Source organism: Gobius niger (genome assembly GCF_951799975.1).
Source record: "Gobius niger genome assembly, chromosome: 18".
NCBI lineage: Eukaryota > Metazoa > Chordata > Actinopteri > Gobiiformes > Gobiidae > Gobius > Gobius niger.
Window position 1 is genome coordinate 2,252,865 of NC_136869.1, and position 17,181 is coordinate 2,270,045.

At 41.4% G+C, this 17,181-nt stretch overlaps 1 protein-coding gene across 1 annotated transcript; it reads right to left on the reverse strand.

Annotated features, from left to right (window-relative positions):
- Positions 1–4,518: 4,518 nt before the first annotated feature.
- Positions 4,519–16,541, reverse strand: LOC306977777 (E3 ubiquitin-protein ligase MSL2-like). The gene is made up of 4 exons (XM_079576219.1): positions 16,207–16,541; positions 9,466–9,863; positions 7,363–8,103; positions 4,519–4,930 (listed from the first exon to the last, which is right to left on the reverse strand). The coding sequence occupies exons 1-4, from the start codon at positions 16,346–16,348 to the stop codon at positions 4,637–4,639; spliced, it is 1,575 nt and encodes a 524-aa protein (XP_079432345.1). The 5' UTR covers positions 16,349–16,541; the 3' UTR covers positions 4,519–4,636.
- Between the last annotated feature and the right edge of the window lie 640 nt (positions 16,542–17,181).

Here is a 17,181-nt window from a genome sequence, read left to right on the forward strand (position 1 = left end):
CTGGGTTAGTTTTTCAGATGAATAAAACGGTGTAGGAATCACCAGAACTGTTAGCCAAGAGTTAGCGGCTAGTTAGCAACATTAGCAACATTAGCCTGTATGTTGTAAACAGTGCAGACATGTAGCTCTGGTTAAATCCAGCACAGACTCTGGTTTAGGGAGTGTCGTCTGTAATAAAGTCAGCTCTATGTGGAATATGTGATTTACACTAAACCAGGGGTATAGGCAACGTCAGGCCCTCCATCATCAAACTCTGGCCCTCGAGATGATTTTGAGAAATATTATGCCCCAAATCAGAGCTCAAATGCCTGTTAAAGTTAGTCTCGCCAACCAGACTGCGCTTCTTTACAGAAGAGGGTCTGGCAACACTCCATTGCGCGCTTTCAAAGGTAGTTTATCAACACAAGCAGCCACTTCCCGTAATGCTCCGGTATGCTTGTATTCTGAAGTTTTTCTGACATAAACGACTGAACTCCGTGTGGCAGGAGCGCCATTGTTAATGTCCCAATGATACAACTTTCTTGTGGCTGTTTCTGTCGTCACATCCGCCATGTTCTCATTGGCTGCTGCGCTTCGGTTGTCCCACATTAGTCCCGCCTCCAGCAGTAGCTTTTCTACGACAGGGTCACCAGACTAGTCTCCTGTTTATTCATTAATAAACATCGGAGATTAGTCTGGATGCCAGGCTATGTTAAAGTACTCTAGAAATGTCAAAAATACTGTCAATTCCATAAAATGTCTTAGCAGAGCACCCTTTTAGGCTATAATCCTAAAAGAATACTCTAGGAATACTAAGAAATGACTTAAATCTACTTGAGTTAAGAGATTAAATGTAACGATTGAGTGGATTTGGTCTGGCCTTAAAGCAGATAAAACCTATTCTTGCCAATGGAACAAGCACAAGTTTTTTCTTAATTCTGATTATTTTGTATAATTGGTCTTTTGACGATGAAGAAAACCTCCACCGAGCAAACATGCCCGCCCCGGCACTAAACTATTCTCCAGTTTGTTGTTATTTTTTATCGCTGTTTTGGCTTCGGTTTCCGGTATCGGGACCTGATGAATGAGTATGAGGACAAGCATGTGGTATCGGCCCGATATCCGATGCTGGTATCGGTGCATCCCTAATAAATATCAGTCAGATCAGTTTGATTTAACATGGATTTGACACAGTGCCTTTTCGCCTGAGGGCAGAGCCGTGGGAAGATGTTTTAGTTACGGGGCGCTGAGGGACAAAATATACCCCCAAAATACTTTCTGTGCATAAATCCTATTTATTAACCTCTTAACTCCCGCCTGAACCGAGAGCATTTTCTCCAGTTCAGCTTTACCCAAATCCTGTAGGCCAGTGTAACACCTCATTTAAAAGCTAAGATCTACAAAACTAGATTGATCTTTTTCCTCACATCAGATTTTTTTTCAAATCTACAAGGGCTGGGCAGTCGTCTCATTTCTGTCAAATTTTTGTGACTTTTTTGTGACTTTTTCGTCAAATTATTCGCATTTTTTTGTCAAATTCTTATCACTTTTTTATCCATTTTTGTCATTTTTTTTGTAAATTTTTTGTAAATTATTTTGTCACTTTTTCGTCAAATTATTCGCATTTTTTTGTCAAATTCTTATCACTTTTTTGTCCATTTTTGTCATTTTTTTTGTAAAGTTTTTGTAAATTATTTTGTCACTTTTTCGTCAAATTATTTGCATTTTTTTGTCAAATTCTTATCACTTTTTCGTCCATTTTATCTCAATTTCTCGTCAAATTTTTCTCACTTTTTTGTCAAATTTTTGTCCATTTTTGTCATTTTTTTGTTAATTTTTTGTTAATTTTTTGTCCATTTTTGTCATTTTTTTGTACATTTTTTGTAAATTATTTTGTCACTTTTTCGTCAAATTATTCGCATTTTTTTGTCAAATTCTTATCACTTTTTTGTCCATTTTTTCTCAATTTTTCGTCAAACTTTTCTCACTTTTTTGTCCATTTTTTGTCCATTTTTGTCATTTTTTTGTACATTTTTTGTAAATTATTTTGTCACTTTTTCGTCAATGTTTTCACACTTTTTTGTCACATTTCCATCATTGTTTTCGTCTCAGTTTTGTTGCTATTTTCACACCTTTTTTCCAGAAGCTTTTGGACTGGGGTAAAGCTGGAGAAAATGTGCTCGGTTCAGGTGTTCTGTTCTGTTGCAATGCATTGTGGTCTATATCTCTGACCAGGGCTGCTTTTCAGAATACACTGTGGGAAAGTTTGATTTCACGATTTTTTCCCTCTTTGGACATTCGGACACAGGACAAGATCAAGAAGTTTATAAAAAAACTTGATTGTGATTTAGTAAAATATCGTGCTAATATTGCTAATATTTATACAATCTTTATACTTTTGTCCATCTTTGGGCTAAAAAAAGTAAAGAACTTTCCGGATGAATGTGGAATCCTGCCCTGTCCAAGATGGCGGCTCTGCTGAAAAACTGAGCTGAACCGGACATAAATTAATGAAATATCTGTGTTCGTGTCGCTGCAGCTGCCTCGTTCCAGCGCCGGGTCACGTGACTCTTCCGGGGAGGCGGGGAATGTGCGTGTCCACCAATCAGAGGAGAGCTCGTCGGTGCGTAGACATCAGCAACGGACTCTAACGTGAAAACAAGGCGAGACGCTGCAGGTGGATCAGGAAAACAAATACAAACTTCTGCTGCGGATCAGTGACATGAATGTGAGGAAAATATGTATTTCAAGATTTCATATAAAAATAAGGGATTTGTCTCAGTTGCTATATTATATTTTATAGTCTATATATTATTATTAATCTATATTTTCAGTGGAGTGAAAACGGCCCTCAAGTTTAGTCCCTTTGTCTGCACATGCGCCCTGTGTATAGGTTTGGTGCAGCCCTGTGAGGCGACTTCTGTTGTGATATTGGGCTATACAAAACCATTAAACTTAAACTTATTTCTCCCGTCTTTAGCCGCTGCTGTCACCACACAGGAAATGACCATATTTGGATTATAGCGTCAGGAAAAGAAGAAGAAAGGAAGGAACAAAGGAAAGAAGGAAAGAAAGAAAGAAGGGAAGAAGGAGGGAAGAAGGAATGAAGGAAGGAAGGAAGGAAGGAAGGAAAGAAAGAAGGAAGGGAAGAAGGAGGGAAGAAGGAATGAAGGAAGGAAGGAAGGAAGGAAAGAAAGAAGGAAGGGAAGAAGGGAGGGAGGGAGGAAGGAAAGAAGGAAGGAAGGAAGGAAGGAAGGGAAGACGGAGGGAAGAAAGCAGGAAGGGAAGAAAGAAGGAAGGGAAGAGGGAAGGAAGGAAGGAAGGAAGGTAGGAAGGAAGGAAGGAAGGAAGGAAAGAAAGAAGGAAGGGAAGAAGGGAGGGAGGGAGGAAGGAAGGAAGGAAGGAAGGAAGGAAGGAAGGAAGGAAGGAAGGAAAGAAGGAAGGGAAGAAAGAAGGAAGGGAAGAAGGAATGAAGGAAGGAAGGAAGGAAGGAAGGAAGGGAAGAAGGGAGGAAGGTAAGAAAGAAGGAAGGAAGGAAGGAAAGAAAGAAGGAAGGGAAGAAGGGAGGGAGGGAGGAAGGAAGGGAAGAAGGAAGGAAGGTAAGAAAGAAGGAAGGAAGGAAGGAAAGAAAGAAGGAAGGGAAGAAGGGAGGGAGGGAGGAAGGAAGGAAGGAAGGAAGGAAGGAAGGAAAGAAGGAAGGGAAGAAGGAAGGAAGGTAAGAAAGAAGGAAGGAAGGAAGGAAAGAAAGAAGGAAGGAATGAAGGAAGGAAGGAAGGAAGGAAGGAAGGGAAGAAGGAATGAAGGGAAGAAGGAATGAAGGGAAGAAAGAAGGAAGGGAAGAAGGAATGAAGGGAAGAAAGAAGGAAGGGAAGAGGGAAGGAAGGAAGGAAGGAAGGAAGGAAGGAAGGAAGGAAGGAAGGAAGGGAAGAAGGAATGAAGGGAAGAAAGAAGGAAGGGAAGAAGGAATGAAGGGAAGAAAGAAGGAAGGGAAGAGGGAAGGAAGGAAGGAAGGAAGGAAGGAAGGAAGGAAGGAAGGAAGGAAGGAAGGAAGGAAGGAAAGAAAAAAGGATGGATGGATAGAAGGCCCTAAATTTTAGTCCCTTTGTCTGCAAATGTTGGAGTCACTTCCTGGATAAGGGAAGGGAGAGTTTAGACAAGTGGTTCTCAACCTGGGGGTGGGGACCCCCAAGGGGGTCGCGAGACAAATTTGGGGGGTCGTCATGTAGATAAAATATACATACTTTTTTTTAGCATATTTTATAATATTTTATTGTCACATGTGTGAGCTATTTTACCAGAGTGCCATTATGGGTTCGTAATTTGATGAATTTTATTGCAGCCATTTGTTTTTTAAGAAATATGTAGGCTAATGATACGATTTCTCACGGTGTGACCCAGGCGGGGGGTCACGAACCCCTTTAACTGTTTTAATGGGGGTCGCGGCTCCAAAAAGTTGAGAACCACTGGTTTAGACAACGTTAACACTGCCGGAAACCTGGACGTTTTGACCTGCAGCGTCTCGCCTGAGCGCCCTGACCGCCGTGCGCCCTGACCGACCTGACCGACCTGACCGCCGTGAACGCCGTGCGCCCTAAACGCCCTGAACGCCTCGTCCACTGACGTCTACATCTGAACCCCTCAGGGCGGAGCTCAGTCCTCAGCAGTCGAACCTCAGCTCCAGCGAGTCGTCGAAGGCGCGGCCGTCGTGCCCCGCCCCCGACGTCAGGAAGGAGGCGGTGACCGGGGAGCCGGTGGCCGCGGCGATGAGGGCGTTGCCCGGGGCCGCGGCCACGCCCGGGTTGCGCAGCGCGGTGATGCTGCTCAGGTTGATCCCGAGCGTCAGCCTGGTCTGCTCCAGCGCCTTCTCCGGCACCGCGAACGCCTCCAGCTTCTTCTCGCCGTTCGCCATGAAGGAGTTCTGACAGCCGCGGCAGATACAGTCCAGACACGCCTGCGGACACAGAGGGTTAGAGTGGGCGTGGCTCACATGGCGGTTTATGGGGGTGGACAAAGTGGGCGTGGCTCACCTTGTGGTTGATGGGGTTTAAAGTGGAGTAAAGTGGGCGTGGCTCACCTTGTGGTTGATGGGGTTTAGAGCAGAGTAAAGTGGGCGTGGCTCACCTTGTGGTTGATGGGGTTTAAAGTGGAGTAAAGTGGGCGTGGCTCACCTTGTGGTTGATGGGTTTAAGTGGACAAAGTGGGCGTGGCTCACCTTGTGGTTGATGGGTTTAAAGTGGAGTAAAGTGGGCGTGGCTCACCTTGTGGTTGATGGGTTTAAGTGGACAAAGTGGGCGTGGCTCACCTTGCGGTTGATGGGGTTTAAAGCAGAGTAAAGTGGGCGTGGCTCACCTTGTGGTTGATGGGTTTAAAGTGGAGTAAAGTGGGCGTGGCTCACCTTGCGGTTGATGGGGTTTAAAGTGGAGTAAAGTGGGCGTGGCTCACCTTGTGGTTGATGGGGTTTAAAGTGGAGTAAAGTGGGCGTGGCTCACCTTGTGGTTGATGGGGTTTAAAGTGGAGTAAAGTGGGCGTGGCTCACCTTGTGGTTGATGGGTTTAAAGCGGAGTAAAGTGGGCGTGGCTCACCTTGTGGTTGATGGGGTTTAAAGTGGAGTAAAGTGGGCGTGGTTTATAGGGTTTAAAGTGGAGTAAAGTGGGCGTGGCTCACCTTGCGGTTGATGGGTTTAAAGTGGAGTAAAGTGGGCGTGGCTCACCTTGTGGTTGATGGGTTTAAAGTGGAGTAAAGTGGGCGTGGCTCACCTTGTGGTTTGTAGGGTTTAAAGTGGACAAAGTGGGCGTGGCTCACCTTGCGGTTGATGGGTTTAAAGTGGAGTAAAGTGGGCGTGGCTCACCTTGTGGTTGATGGGTTTAAAGTGGAGTAAAGTGGGCGTGGCTCACCTTGTGGTTGATGGGGTTTAAAGCGGAAGTAAAGTGGGCGTGGCTCACCTTGCGGTTGATGGGGTTTAAAGTGGAGTAAAGTGGGCGTGGCTCACCTTGTGGTTGATGGGGTTTAAAGTGGAGTAAAGTGGGCGTGGCTCACCTTGTGGTTGATGGGGTTTAAAGTGAAGTAAAGTGGGCGTGGCTCACCTTGTGGTTGATGGGGTTTAAAGTGGAGTAAAGTGGGCGTGGCTCACCTTGTGGTTGATGGGTTTAAAGTGGAGTAAAGTGGGAGTGGCTCACCTTGTGGTTGATGGGTTTAAAGTGGACAAAGTGGGCGTGGCTCACCTTGTGGTTGATGGGGTTTAAAGTGGAGTAAAGTGGGCGTGGCTCACCTTGTGGTTGATGGGGTTTAAAGCCGAGTAAAGTGGGCGTGGCTCACCTTGTGGTTGATGGGTTTAAAGTGGAGTAAAGTGGGCGTGGCTCACCTTGTGGTTGATGGGTTTAAAGCGGATGTAAAGTGGGCGTGGCTCACCTTGTGGTTGATGGGTTTAAAGTGAAGTAAAGTGGGCGTGGCTCACCTTGCGGTTGATGGGTTTAAAGTGAAGTAAAGTGGGCGTGTCTCACCTCGTGGTTGATGGAGTTTAAAGCAGAGTAAAGTGGGCGTGGCTCACCTTGTGGTTGATGGGTTTAAAGTGGAGTAAAGTGGGCGTGGCTCACCTTGTGGTTGATGGGTTTAAAGTGGAGTAAAGTGGGCGTGGCTCACCTTGCGGTTGATGGGGTTTAAAGTGGAGTAAAGTGGGCGTGGCTCACCTTGCGGTTGATAGGTTTAAAGTGGACAAAGTGGGCGTGGCTCACCTTGTGGTTGATGGGGTTTAAAGTGGACAAAGTGGGCGTGGCTCACCTTGCGGTTGATGGGGTTTAAAGTGGAGTAAAGTGGGCGTGGCTCACCTAGTGGTTGATGGGGTTTAAAGCGGAGTAAAGTGGGTGTGGCTCACCTTGTGGTTGATGGGGTTTAAAGCGGAGTAAAGTGGGTGTGGCTCACCTTGTGGTTGATGGGGTTTAAAGTGGAGTAAAGTGGGCGTGGCTCACCTTGTGGTTGATGGGTTTAAAGTGGACAAAGTGGGCGTGGCTCACCTTGTGGTTGATGGGGTTTAAAGTGAAGTAAAGTGGGCGTGGCTCACCTTGCGGTTGATGGGGTTTAAAGTGGAGTAAAGTGGGTGTGGCTCACCTTGTGGTTGATGGGGTTTAAAGTGGACAAAGTGGGCGTGGCTCACCTTGTGGTTGATGGGGTTTAAAGTGAAGTAAAGTGGGCGTGGCTCACCTTGCGGTTGATGGGGTTTAAAGTGGACAAAGTGGGCGTGGCTCACCTTGTGGTTGATGGGGTTTAAAGTGGAGTAAAGTGGGCGTGGCTCACCTTGTGGTTGATGGGGTTTAAAGTGAAGTAAAGTGGGCGTGGCTCACCTTGCGGTTGATGGGGTTTAAAGTGGACAAAGTGGGCGTGGCTCACCTTGCGGTTGGAGTAGCAGGGGCAGCGCTGCCCCCTGCAGGTGAGCACAGACGGGTTCTGCGTGGCGCGGCCGCACTTACAGCCTTTCTTCTCGGGCGGTTTCTTGTAGCTGGGCTTGGACGGCGAGGGCGGGTGTGACAGCGGGTGTGCGTGGGCGGGGATCCGGGGCTGTGGGCGGGGCTTGGGCGCCCCCTGCTGCCTGGCCTTTTTGGGCACGCCGTGGTGATCCAGAGTCTTTTTCAGCGCCTTGTTGGGCAGCAGCAGAGTCTTGCCCACTTTGGCCGGGCCCCCGTTGGGCAGCGGCGCCAGGGCGGGGAGGGGGCAGATGGAGGCGAAGTGTGGCTCCTGTTTGGGGCTTGAGCCGCGGAGGACGCTCAGCGACACCGGCGTCAGCTTCTCGCTGTCGCTCTCCGACCGCGAGCGCTTCCGATGGCAGCGGAACGGCGCCAAGACCGCGCTGTTCTCTGATTGGACGTAGAGCTGCAGACAGGGGGCGGGGCTGGGCTCTGATTGGAGGAGAGCCTGTCCGTTTACAGAGGGGGGGTCCAGAGTCCGTAACACCTCCTCCACACTGAGCAGCAGAGGCCCCGCCCCCGGCCTCAGCTCGTCCATGATGTCACAGAGCCCCACCCCTCCGCCGGTATCCACGGTGACGGCAGCGGGCAGCCCGTTACAGTCATGGAGGCCGTTCAGTCCCAGACTCGAGTCGTCCGGCGTCTGCTGCAGCGACGGCGCCTCCTCCTGGGAACGGGGACCAGACGTTTCCTGTCACAGAACTATCTCTCCACAGTCTGTACTTTCATTATGATTTCTAATGAGGCTTTGACAACAGCTGGAAACATCTGGATCAATGTTCGAGGCTAATGCTAACGGCTATAGGAAAAATACATTGAGCAGGCTAACGGAAAAGGGAAACTTTTTCAATGTAGAGATATTAGTTTGAACACTTTGCTGTAAATTAACCTCTTAACTCCCGCCTGAACCGAGAGGAGCTTTTTCCTCACGTCAGCAGATTTTTTTTCCGTCAATTTTTTATTGGGTATTCAACTCATTTTTGTAACTTCTTTGTCATTTTTTTGTCAAATTTTTGTCATTTTTTCGTCCATTTTTATTATCACATTTTTGTCTTTTTTGGTCAATTTTTTGTCATTTTTTTGTCACATTTTTGTCACATTTTTGTCATTTTTTTGTCACATTTTGTCACATTTTTGTCATTTTTTTTAGTCATTTTTTTGTCCTTTTTTCATCAATTTTTTGGTCATTTTTTTGTCAATTTTTTATCATTTTTTAGTCATTTTTTGGTCACATTTTTGTCATTTTTTTGTCAATTTTTTATCACATTTTTGTCAATTTTTTTGTCAATTTTTTATCATTTTTTTGTAATTTTTTTGTCAAATTTTCATCTATTTTTTGTCATTTTTTGTCAGATTTTGTCATTTTTTTGTCATTTTTTTAATCATTTTTTGTCATTTTTTTGTCAAATTTGTACCAAATTTTTGTCTTTTTTTTGTCATTTTTTTGTCATTTTTTTGTCATTTTTTCGACATTTTTTGTCATTTTTTAGTCATTTTTTGGTCACATTTTTGTCATTTTTTTGTCAATTTTTTTAATCATTTTTTTAATCATTTTTTTGTCATTTTTTTGTCAATTTTTTTTATCATTTTTTTGTAATTTTTTTGTCAAATTTTTGTCATTTTTTTAATCATTTTTTTGTCATGTTTTTGTCAAATTTGTACCAAATTTTTGTCTTTTTTTTGTCATTTTTTCGTCAACTTTTTGACATTTTTGCCACTTTTTCATACATTTTTCGTCACTTTTTTGTCAATATTTTCTCACTTTTTTGTCACATTTCCATCATTGTTTTCGTCTCAGTTTTGTTGCTATTTTCACAGCTCTTTTCCAGAAGGTTTTGGATTGGGGTAAAGCCAAACTGGAGAAAACATGCTCGGTTCAGGTGGGAGTTAAGGGGTTAATGACATAAATATAAAAGTAAGGCCTTTTATGCCTGAAAATGTCCTATATTTTTGTGACATATTAGTTACAAAGTCTTTCTCAGAGGGATTTTCGATCTTGTTTTGTTGGCATTTCGCAGCCAGTCCTCACCTGTGTGTCGTCCCTGTCCTCCTCCTCGGCCCCCGCGGTGTCCCCCGGCTCCTCCCGTAGCTCCTCCCCGAGCTCCTCCCCCGGCTCCTCCCCCGGCTCCTCCTCTGGCTCCTCCCCCGGCCCCTCCTCCAGCCCCTCCTCCAGCACCGCCTGCAGGTCGGGGCAGTCTGCGGCGGCCTGGGCGATGTGCGGGGCCAGGGGCGACTGGGCCACGTAGGAGCAGAGGCGGCGGTAGCACAGCACCAGCAGGGACAGCTGCCGGTTCAGCTGGAAGCGAGAGTAGTCTTTGCACCAGGAGCAGGACGGCCGCAGCTGCATGCGCTGGCCCTTACAGCCCAGGCACACGTAATGCTGGCAGGACGAGTCCACGGGCGCGATGGGGTCCGCCAGGAGGTTCCCTGAGGCACATGGGAGAGTTACGTTCAGCTCGGGATGAAAACAATCAGCAGGGATCATTATCAAAACTTTAGGCTTTATGACCACGACACTAGAGGCCGCCATTGCTCCGCCATTGCTGTAGTACCTCCATATCGCCACTAGGCCCCCATTGAAAAGCACTGGAGTTTAGACACCTTAAAAACAACTTTGACTTTTTGTCACTTTTCTGTCATTTTTTCGTCCATTTTTTATCAATTTTTTGTCATTTTTTTGTCACATTTTTGCTCACATTTTTGTCACAATTTTGCCCATTTTTTATCAATTTTTTATCGATTTTTTTTTTCTTTTTTTGTCACATTTTTCGTCAAATTTTTGTCATATTTCTTTCATTTTTTTGTCACATTTTTGCTCAAATTTTTGTCACAATTTTGTCCATTTTTTATCGATTTTTTTTTTCATTTTTTTTTTCATTTTTTGTCATTTTTTCGTCTATTTTTTATCAATTTTTTGTAATTTTTTGTCACATTTTTGTCAATTTTTTTTTATTTTTTTTGTCAATTTTTTGTCAATTTCTTGTCACATTTTTGTCATTTTTTTGTCACATTTTTGCTCAAATTTTTGTCACAATTTTGTCAATTTTTTATCAATTTTTTTATGGATTTTTTTTTCATTTTTTGTCACATTTTTTGTCAAATTTTTTGTTATTTTTTCGTCTATTTTTTATCAATTTTTTGTAATTTTTTTGTCACATTTTTGTCAATTTTTTGTTATTTTTTTGTCAATTTTTTGTCACATTTTTTACATTTTTTGTCAATTTTTTGTTATTTTTTTGTCACATTTTTTTCATTTTTTGTCATTTTTTCATCTATTTTTTATAAATTTTTTGTCATTTTTTTGTCACATTTTTGCTCAAATTTTTGTCACAATTTTGTCAATTTTTTATCAATTTTTTATCGATTTTTTTTTTCATTTTTTGACACATTTTTTGTCCATTTTTTGTCATTTTTTCGTCTATTTTTTATCATTTTTTTGTCACATTTTTGTCCATTTTTTGTTATTTTTTTGTCAATTTTTTGTCAATTTCTTGTCACATTTTTGTCATTTTTTTTGTCACATTTCCATCATTGTTTTCGTCTCAGTTTTGTTGCTATTGTCACAGCTTTTTTCCAGAAGCTTTTGGATTGGGGTAAAGCCAATCCATTGGTTTCAATGTTTTCAACACTAGACTAGGCTGGATGCTCCTCGGACTGTTAGCATTGGAGCAGCGCGAGCTACACGTCACGCAAGGGCGGAGTCTACGGTGAAGATCCCGCCCTTATGCCCTTTTTAGGAACACGCTCATTATTGCTCCTAATCCCTACGTAAACACACCAAACTCAATCCATTAAAAAGACAATTGTGAATCATCCAGGAGAGTAAATACAAGAGTCACTGCCCACTCTACCGTCTGATGATCTGATGCAGAAAATATTATTATTATTGTCAAAACGTTGGCTTAGTCTTAACCTCTTAACCCCCGCCCTAACCTAGCGCATCCTCTTACCCAAATGCCCATCGTAACGACCTACAAAACTCATCAAATAAATCTTTTTTTCCTTGCATTGTTGCTGTGTTGTCATTCCTTTTGTCACTGTTGCTCTATTGTGGATTTTTTGTGGATTTTCAACACTCTTTTCTGTCATATTTATGTCACTTTTTTGTCACTTTTTCGTCACATTTTTGTCAAATTTTTGTCAGTTTTTCGTCAGTTTTTTGTCACTTTTTCGTCACATTTTTGTCTGTTATTTTTTTCAGTTTTTTTACAGTTTTTCATCAAATTTTTGTCACTTTTTCGTCAGTTTTTGTCACTTTTTCGTCAGTTTTTCGTCAAATTTTTGTCAGGTTTTTTTTTCAGTTTTTCGTCAGTTTTTTTTCATTTTTTTTTTTTTCATTGTTTTGTCACATTATTGTCTGTTTTTTTTTCTCAGTTTTTACAGTTTTTCGTCAAATTTTTGTCACTTTTGTTGCTCTATTGTGGATTTTTTGTGGATTTTCATTTCAACACTCTTTTTTTTGTCAAATTTATGTCACATTTTTGTCACTTTTTCATCACATTTTTGTAAAATTTTTGTCAGGTTTTTTTTCAGTTTTTAGAGTTTTTCTTCAATTTTTTGTCATTTTTTTTCTGTTTTTTGTCACTTTTTCGTCACTTTTTGTCCGTTTTTTTTCTTCATTTTTTTGTCACGTTTTTGTGTTTTTTTTTTCTCAGTTTTTCGTCAATTTTTTGTCACTTTTTTGTCACTTTTTCATCACATTTTTGTAAAATTTTTGTCAGTTTTTTGTCAGTTTTTTGTCACTTTTTCGTCAAATTTTTGTCTGTTTTTTTTCAGTTCTTTGTCAGATTTTCGTCAGATTTTTGTCACTTTTTCACATTTTCTTCACATTTTCATCTCACATGATGCTTTTATCAAGAAGCTTTTAGATTTGGTTAAAGCCAAAATGAAAGCCAAAATTTTTGTCACTTTTTTTTCAGATTTGTGTCTTTTTTTTTTATTTTTGTCTTTTTTTTCTCCGATTTTTTGTCCGATTTTTTTCATTTTTTCGTCCCATTTTTTGCCACATTTTTGCCACTTTTTTGTCATTTTTTTGTCAGATTTTGTCTTTTTTTTTCAGCTTTTTGTCTTTTTTTTCAGCTTTTTGTCTTTTTTTTCAGCTTTTTGTCTTTTTTTCTCCAATTTTTCGTCAGATTTTTGACATTTTTTCATCACATTTTTTGCCACATTTTTGCCACTTTTTAGTCATTTTTTCGTCAGATTTTTGTAATTTTTTCGTCAGATTTTTGTCTTTTTTTTCTCCGATTTTTTTTCAGATTTTTGTCATTTTTTGCCACATTTTTGCCACTTTTTTGTCATTTTTTTCAGATTTTTGTCATTTTTTTCTCCAATTTTTCATCAGATTTTGGTGATTTTTTTGTCAGATTTTTTGTCAGATTTTTGTCTTTTATCGTCAGATTTTTGACATTTTTTCATCACATTTTTTGCCACATTTTTGCCACTTTTTTTGTCAGATTTTTGTCAAACTGGAGAAAATGTGCTCGGTCCAGGCGGGAGTTAAGAGGTTAAAGGTCCAGTTGCATCGATTATGTGAACTCTTCTATTTACTTTCCTGGATGACTGAGAATTATTATCTGAAGTGTTCAAAGATCAATGAAGGGGTTTGGACTTGTCTTCGTCCAAGAACTTTGTATTTTTGGATCCAAACGTCTGCAAACCCCTGGACGGCCTGATCTGAGCGACATCTGCAGCAGCTCCTTCTCAAACAGCTCGTCTGCTGTTGCTCCGGAGCCGTAAGTGACTCGACCTTTCGCTCCGTCAGAACAGACTGAATTATTGATCCTTGTTTTATATTTGTCAAGCCGCTGCTGCTTCTGTTTTGAATAATGCAGCGCTCGCCTCCCGCTCCTCCTCTGTGTCTGATGGAGGCGTTGTTTTTATGAATGGACCTTGGTTTTTCTGCAGCTGCGGGCCCTAGCGACCGCCGTTGCTAAGGAAGCTGCTCTCAAAGAGACGTCTCATTCACGTTTCCGAGAGCCGGCTCGACTGCATCTCAGACTGATTACGGATTCAGCCACATCTTTACGACACACTCATTTCTTCTTCTCTTGCCAGACCTTTACCCCAGTGAGAATCTTTGGGATGTGCTGGAGGAGGCTCTGCACAGTGGTCGCACTCTCCCGTCACCAATACAAGATCTTAGTGCAAAAACAAGAACGATACTAAAACATTTGTCATCTAGAACCAGAAAACAGAACGATGATGTGGGAAAGATCTGCAAAGTTACAATATCATGCCACATTTTTGCCACTTTTATGTCACTTTTTCGTCAGATTTTTGTCTTTTTTTTGTCATTTTTTCGTCAGATTTTTGTTTTTTTGTCTGATTTTTGTCGTTTTTTCGTCAGATTTTTGTCATTTTTTTTTGTCATTTTTTCGTCAGATTTTTGTCATTTTTTTGTAATTTTTTCGTCAGATTTTTGTTTTTTGTCTGATTTTTGTCGTTTTTTCGTCAGATTTTTGTCATTTTTTTTGTCATTTTTTTGTCAGATTTTTGTTTTTTTGTCTGATTTTTGTCATTTTTTCGTCAGATTTTTGTCATTTTTTTTGTCATTTTTTCGTCAGATTTTTGTCCTTTTTTTGTCATTTTTTTGTCTGATTTTTGTCATTTTTTTGTCATTTTTTCGTCAGATTTTTGTCATTTTTTTGTCATTTTTTTGTCATTTTTTTGTTTTTTTGTCTGATTTTTGTCATTTTTTCGTCAGATTTTTGTCTTTTTTTTGTCATTTTTTTGTCAGATTTTTGTTTTTTTGTCTGATTTTTGTCATTTTTTCGTCAGATTTTTGTCTTTTTTTTGTCATTTTTTCGTCAGATTTTTGTCATTTTTTTTGTCATTTTTTCGTCAGATTTTTGTTATTTTTCGTCAGATTTTTGAATTTTTTCGTCAGATTTTTTGCCACTTTTTTGTCAGATTTTTGTCATTTTTTTTGTCATTTTTTCGTCAGATTTTTGTCATTTTTTTGTCTGATTTTTGTCATTTTTTTTGTCATTTTTTTGTCAGATTTTTGTCATTTTTTTGTCATTTTTTTGTCATTTTTTTGTGATTTTTTTGTTTTATTGTCTGATTTTTGTCGTTTTTTCGTCAGATTTTTGTCATTTTTTTTGTCATTTTTTTGTCAGATTTTTGTTTTTTCGTCAGATTTTTGTCTTTTTTTTTGTCATTTTTTCGTCAGATTTTTGTCATTTTTTTGGTCATTTTTTCGTCAGATTTTTGTTATTTTTCGTCAGATTTTTGAATTTTTTCGTCAGATTTTTTGCCACTTTTTTGTCAGATTTTTGTCATTTTCAATATATTCAATAATGTCAAGAAATGTGTGGAAAAACTGTAAATAATTTGGGGAAAAAATAGAGAAAATAGGGAGAAATAGACAAAATTAACAAATTGCGTTTTTTCTTTTTTTGTTGAAAAATTGGTGGAAATATGGTAAATATTAATACTAAAAAATGAGCAAAAAATGTGTAAAACAAGAAAAAAAAAGGGGGGGGGAAAAAAGAATTAAAAATGCAACAAAATTTGGAAAAAATTGTGTAACATTGGGGAAAATAATTGTAAAAATAAATCGGGGGGGAAATTATTTTAAAAAATGGGGGTGACTTTTGATACTTTTTGATACTTTTTATTATCAACTGTACATACGATACCTGTCACTATTACTTGTTTGCACATCTTCTCCTGAGTGTTACTGAGAGCTGATGTAACGGTGAGTTTCTCCATTGTCAGATCAATAAAGCTCAATAATATCTAATGATGTAAGTTCTGACATATGACTGGGACAGTTATTTGCTTTAATGATGTCATTTCAAACTTTCAGAGACAGATATTGATGAGTTTCCTCCAGTAAGGAGCTGCCTGTCCTGCGTTACCATGGAGACCAGCTGCACTATGTCAGTGTTAATCAACCCCTTAACTCCCGCCTGAACCGAGCACATTTTCTCCAGTTTGGCTTTACCCCAATCCAAAAGCTTCTGGAAAAAAGGTGTGAAAATAGCAACAAAACTGAGACGAAAACAATGATGGAAATGTGACAAAAAAGTGAGAAAACATTGACAAAAAATTGATGAAAAAGTGGCAAAAATGTGACAAAATGTGACAAAAAAATGTGACAAAAATTCGATTAAAAAATGACCAAAAATTTACGAAAAAATGACCAAAATTTGATGAAAAATTGATAAAAAAATGACCAAAATTTGACAACAAAATTACGAAAAAAATACAAAAATGTGACATAAATGTGACAAAAAAATGACAAAGATGTGACAAAAAAGTGAGAAAACATTGATGAAAAAATGACCAAAAATTGATGAAAAAGTGGTAAAAATGTCACAAAAATGTCACAAGAAATTGACAAAAAATGGACGAAAAAATGACAAAAATGTGACAAAGAAATGAAAAAAAATGATAAAAAATGGACAAAAAAAATACAAAAAATTGATAAAAATTTGACAAAGAAATGATAAAAACGTGATAAAAATGTGACAAAAAAATGACAAAAATTTGACCAAAAAAATGTGACAAAAATATGATAAAAAAGTTACAAAAATGAGTTGAATACCCAACAAAAAAATTATGAATGATGGAAAAAATATCTGTTGACGTGAGGAAAAAGATCTCTCGGTTCAGGCGGGAGTTAAGAGGTTAAACGAGTTGGGAAATAATCAGTTAAAAAAAGCCACTGTGTTTTAAATCAGGAAAAGCTAAACCTAAAGTGTAACATTCACGTGTAACAAGTTGCTAAAGCGCTTCATCCCGGAGCTCCGCACCCCGCACTCACCGCACACCAGGCAGGACAGCGACTGCCTGAAGAAGGGCAGCAGTCTGCACACCTCGGCCAGGGCCTTGGGGTCCCGGGGGTCGCACTGCAGCACGGAGCGGGCCGCCGACACGAACAGCGCCGTGGCGTTCACCGGGTTCATGCCTGCCTGCCTGCCTGCCCTGGGGCACCTCACAACAGCGCTGCCCTGGAAAACGCGGATCGGGCCATGCACTTCACTCCGCACCCCAGCGCTTCGGCCAGAGACGCCCCCAGTGCCGGCGCGTCTCCCGGAATGAACGCGCGCCCCGGCGTCCCGTTGCCATAAACGTTTCGGGGGGTTTTTTGTGCAGGTTTAAAAAAAAAAAAAAATCACGTGTAAAGTCCACGTTCACGCGCTCGCAGCTCACTTCCGGTCCGCCCCTTCAAAACAAAAGCGTCCGGCTACAGAGGCGCGACTTCCGCTCGATTCAAAACGCCAAAAAAAACAAACATAAATCCCGGTAAAGTCTGGAGGTTCTGCGGGGAGCACGGGATGAGATGAAACACGCCCCTCGCGCTGGTTTCAGGACGTAAATGTGAATCCCATCGGTGCGAAACGTCCTCGCGCCGTCCCCCGTCTCACAGCATCACTCCCAGCTCATCCATCCCTCCGCGCGCACCTGCCGCCGGCCATGTCCGCGCGCGATCCCAGGCGGTGAAAGCGCGTTATCAGTCGGGGACAAGTCAAAGCGCCCCCCGACGCCGAACCCCCGGGGACGTTTCGATGCATAATCCGAACGCCTCGCTCCGAAACCTCATCTTTGCGCGGTGTGTGTTGAGGCGCTCGCGGGTTATTCCCAGGGCTCGTGCATCGTCGCGCCTCCTCCTCCTCCTCCTCCTCTGGCACCGGAGAGATTTGTGACGGCGAGGCGAGCTCCGGCTTATGACCGTGTTATTCTCCTGCTGCACGAGGGGGGGTGAGGGTGAGGAGGGAGGGGGGGGGGGGGAACCAGG